Raw genomic sequence first — 5000 nt, 5'->3', positions numbered from 1 at the left:
TGAAACATATGATTATAAAATATATGACTTTACTATTATAATTATTCATAATTTTTTTTTTTTTTTTATTCATTTAAAAATTATTTGTCACAATAAGTAAAAAATGGGAATATATTTATGAAAAATATAATTTTTTTTTTTTTTTTTTTGTTTATTATATATAATAAGAGAATAATAATAAAATATTATTATTTATAGCCCTCGTGAAAAGCAACAATATAATAAATATATTATTATATATAGTATAATAAAATAAATGAGGTATTTTACATATATAAAAATATATATATATGTAATGTATATATATATGTAGGCATATGTATGAGTATAAAGGTATTAATAAATATACACTATAAAATATTATATATATTATATATGTATATATTTATATGTATTGACATAATGGGTATAATACTACATATAAAAAAAAAATATATTCAACATATATATATATATATATACAAATTGATATATATATATATTTTTTTTTATTTTTATAATTTTTTAATTATATATATATATATATATTTTATATACATTAATATTTTGTAAATATTTTTATGTAAAAATTTAAAGTGCCCCAAAATACAAATCATATAACAATATGATGTACAACAAAATAAGATATTCCAATGTGTCCAAGATTTTTTTAGGAGTTTTAGGAAGCTATTATTTTATTAAGAATAATAACAATAAGAAGAGTATTAAAAAAAAAAAGAATGATTTTAGTACTAGTAAAAAAATATATTATTTGAATTATTTTAATAATATACATTTTTGTGAAAATAAAAATGAAAAAGTATACTTGTTTGGTGATAAGCGTTGTTTAATCAAAGAGACAAATGAAGATGGAGAATGCCCTTTTTTTGAAAGAAATAAAATTAAAGTAAAAAAAATATCTTTTGGTAATTGTATAGCTAGCTGTATAACAGAAAATGATGAAGTTTATATTTGGGGTTCGTATGAAAAAGGAATAGATGAAGAAAATAAAGAATTAATTTATATTGATCCATTTAAACTAAATAGCACTGAATGTATTATTGATATCCAATTTTCAAATAAGGATATATATCTTATGACTAAAAAAGGAGAATTAAAAATTATAAGAAATTATAAGAAATGTTTAAAAGATAAAGAATTTATAATTGAAAATTTTTATAAAGGTACATATAACTTTTTCTTTTTTAAAAATGAAAAGATAATAAAAATGAGTGTAAATAAATATCATTTAGCATTTATTACAAATAAAGGAAATGTCTATTGTTCAGGTAATAATTTTTATGGTCAATGTGGAAAAGAACCTTCTTTAAAAAATAATTTAAATTTAAATTATAATTTTGAATTCGCAAATAATATAAACACCTATGGTACATTTAATTCAGTAAATAATCAAGATAAAGGTTATATACATGATGGGGATTATTATTCTCCTGATTATTTACCAATGATAAGAGATTATGAATTTAATAAATTGATAGAAAATGAAAAAGAAGAAAACAAAAATGAATATTCCATAAGTGTATATGGAATTAATAAAAATGAAAAGGTGAAAAGAATAAAAAATAATATATTATTAAATAATAATGATGAAGATATAGATAATACTTTTGATGAGATTTCTTCTGATAATGATAATATTAATATGGATGTTAAGAAAAATGGAAAGGTACACACAGACACAGACACAGACCCACCCACACAAAATAAAGTAAATATAAATTATTTAAATAATTCTTTAGATTCCTATGATCATTTTGTTTATTCACCCGATGATATTATAAACAACCATGTTGATATGAACAAAGTAGAATTTAAGGAGAAAACACGAATTATTGATATATCTTGTGGTTTAAATCACACCTTATGTTTAGATGATAAAAATAATGTATATAGTTTTGGAGATGATAGTAAGATCCAATTAGGGTTAGGAGAAAGTCGAACAAATAAAAATTCGTTAGCTGGAACAAAATGGAAAGATCAAATAAAACTTGGATATACATCTGCAACAAAAAATGCAACAAATTATTCTTTTTATGATAGACATATACAAAGTAGTCCACAAAAAATTATGAAGAAAATTAATGATAACGAAATAATAAATGATATATATAAAATTAATGCTGGTTCAAATTTCTCTATGATCTTTTCAAATGATAAATTTGGAAAACAATTATTTTGTTTTGGTGATAATATATATTTCCAATGTGGTAGACATTTAGGAAAACATCAACAAACATTATCAACTGTTAAATTACCAAATAATAAAATAAATGATTTTACATGTGGTGATACACACTGTTTATTAAATTTAAATAATCAAGTATATGGATGGGGATATAATGATAATAATCAAATTTCTCCATATAAAAATAAAGGAATCATAAATATACCAGTCAATATTTTGGCTGACTTAAAAAAAAAAAAAAATCATTTTGATATAAAATATATTAATGCTAAATATAACAATTCGGTAATTATAATTTCATATGCATGAACAGGCAATAAAATATTTAATTTAAAAAAAATTTTTTTTCACTATACACACATAAAAAAAATAAAATAAAATAAAATAATATAATAAATTTAAATGATAATAATGTTGATGATACTATTTAAGTATAAACAAAAAAATAAATATATATATATATATTTTTTATATTACATAATATCAATGAATATATTAATATTATTTTATTTTATTTTATTATAAAACTTTAAAATGACTACAATTTTAAATTATTTATAAAAATTGACATTTTTTATTTAAAAAAAAAAAAATATATATTTATTATATATATTATATATATATTTGTATTTTTTTATTTTTTTTTTTGTGGTATAAAAAAAAAAATTTTGTAAGAAAAAAAAGATCGGTACCGGCTGGGATCGAACCAACGACCTTGCGGTTAACAGCCGCACGCTCTAACCAACTGAGCTACGGAACCTTAAGAATTAAGAAAGTAAGAAAAGCTTATATTCTAATTTTTTTGAAGATAAAAAAAAAAATTATATATTAAATATATTATATATAAGATATATTTTAGTATAATAATTATTATTTTTCCTTTAAAATATAATATACATAAAAATATTAATACATATATATATATATATATAATACTTTCATAGTGTACTTGAAAAAAAAAAAAAAAAATTATTTTTTTTTTAAGCCTTTTTAAAAATAATAAAAAATATATATTAGTATTAAATTAATAATAATAAAAAAATTACATACATAAAATTTTAATTTATATTCATACAAATTGAATATATATATATTATGTGATATTATAAATATGTTTAATTATGTATTATAAGAAAAATATTATATATTAAATATATTATGAATAAAACAATATATAATTTTTTCACCTTTTTAAAAAATATATTTTTTTATATATAATGATAAAATACAATATAATATTTTTACCTAATTTTTATATAAAATAAGAAATATTCAAAATTTTTAAATTTTTATTTATATGTGTTTTGTGAGGTATTTTATATATTATTATGTTAATATTTTAATCACTATATATATTAAATACAACATATATATGATATTATATTATATTATTATTTTTAAAGGGAAATATAATATTAAACTATAAAAAATTTGAAAAAGATATATTTTTAATCATACCAATAAAAGAAGAAAACCAAAAAAAAAAGAAAAAAATACTAATAAAATATATAAATAGTATAAAATTAAATTATTATATAATTTTGTACAGCTTTTTAGATAGTATAATTTATATAAATTATAATTATATATATATTATATTATTATATATATATAAAATAACAACATAAAAAATTTGAAAGGGTTGCAAAACAAATAAAAAGTTTTTATATAAAAATTTTGTTTAATGTATATAAATATAATATAAAACATAAAAAATTAAAAATATATTATTTCATTAATTTTTAAAGTATATAACATATTAAAATTAAGTAATCTCAATATATATAATTAAATATAAATAAAATAATATTATTATTTTAAAAACAATGAAAAAATATTATATATATAAATATATATTAAAGTTCTTATATATTGTACAAAAAAAATATATTTTTTTATGCCTTAATAAAAAAATAAAAATTATTCTTTAAATAATTATATATCTATATATAATATTACAATTGGGTATATAAAATAATATGGTTATATAAGTTTTATTTATCTTGTTCTTTTTGTTGCATGCCCTTTAAATAAAATATAGTTCTTAAAAATTTTTTGTATATATAAAAAAAAAAATATATATATATATATATATATAAATTATTATATTATTCTATATATAGATATATTAGAAAAAACAAAAAACATATATACCTATATTTTATTATAGAATTAATATATTTATCATGTCAAAATAATAAAAAAATAAAAAATCTATAAATACATGAAATAATCTTATTTTAAGAGGAGAAATTTTTTTATTTTTTATATTTTTTTGTTACTCCTTTTTTGTTGCAACCATATAGAACCAATTACATATTTTTATTTTATACAGTTGTCGAACTGAACAATTTTTCTTTTAAAAAAGAGCATAAGACTATGTTATATATTAATGATATATATATTATTATGTTTATATATTGTATTTAAAATAATTTAGTAGAAGATATGTGAAATAAACATTAACATTTTTATGAGCAGAAATAAAATATGTGCATTTATAAATAATGTATGAAATATAATATATATGTATATATATATTTATAATAATGTTGTTATTACATTAATAATTTTATTTTTGCTTCTTCTTTTTTTTTTTTTTTTTTTTTTTTTTTTTGAAATATGAAAATCCTATTTTTTTTTTTTGTAATTTTTTTATTTTCCAACATCATTAAAATAAAAGGGAGAAAAAACCTTGAAGAAAAAATTTTTGTTTAACAACTGTAAAAAAAAAAAAAATTAAATTTTTTTTTATAGATTGCAAAAAAAAAAGAAAAAAAAAAAAAAAAAAAAAAAAAAAAAATTTTTCACTTTA

At 15.9% G+C, this 5000-nt stretch overlaps 1 protein-coding gene and 1 non-coding gene across 2 annotated transcripts; one reads left to right on the top strand and one right to left on the bottom strand.

Moving 5' to 3' along the window:
• Positions 1-604: 604 nt before the first annotated feature.
• Positions 605-2494, top strand: PGSY75_0403100 (putative regulator of chromosome condensation; the record flags this gene model as incomplete). Its single annotated transcript, XM_018784096.1, has 1 exon — positions 605-2494. One exon carries the CDS (start codon positions 605-607, stop codon positions 2492-2494), a length of 1890 nt encoding a protein of 629 aa, XP_018643258.1.
• Positions 2495-2871: 377 nt separating this feature from the next.
• On the bottom strand, positions 2872-2945 carry PGSY75_0403000. The gene has a single exon. It is a non-coding gene; the product is annotated as a tRNA-Asn (tRNA).
• Between the last annotated feature and the right edge of the window lie 2055 nt (positions 2946-5000).

This window comes from Plasmodium gaboni, chromosome 4, assembly GCF_001602025.1.
Source record: "Plasmodium gaboni strain SY75 chromosome 4, whole genome shotgun sequence".
Classification (NCBI taxonomy): Eukaryota; Apicomplexa; class Aconoidasida; order Haemosporida; family Plasmodiidae; genus Plasmodium; species Plasmodium gaboni.
This window is presented reverse-complemented; position numbering and strand designations above follow the sequence as displayed.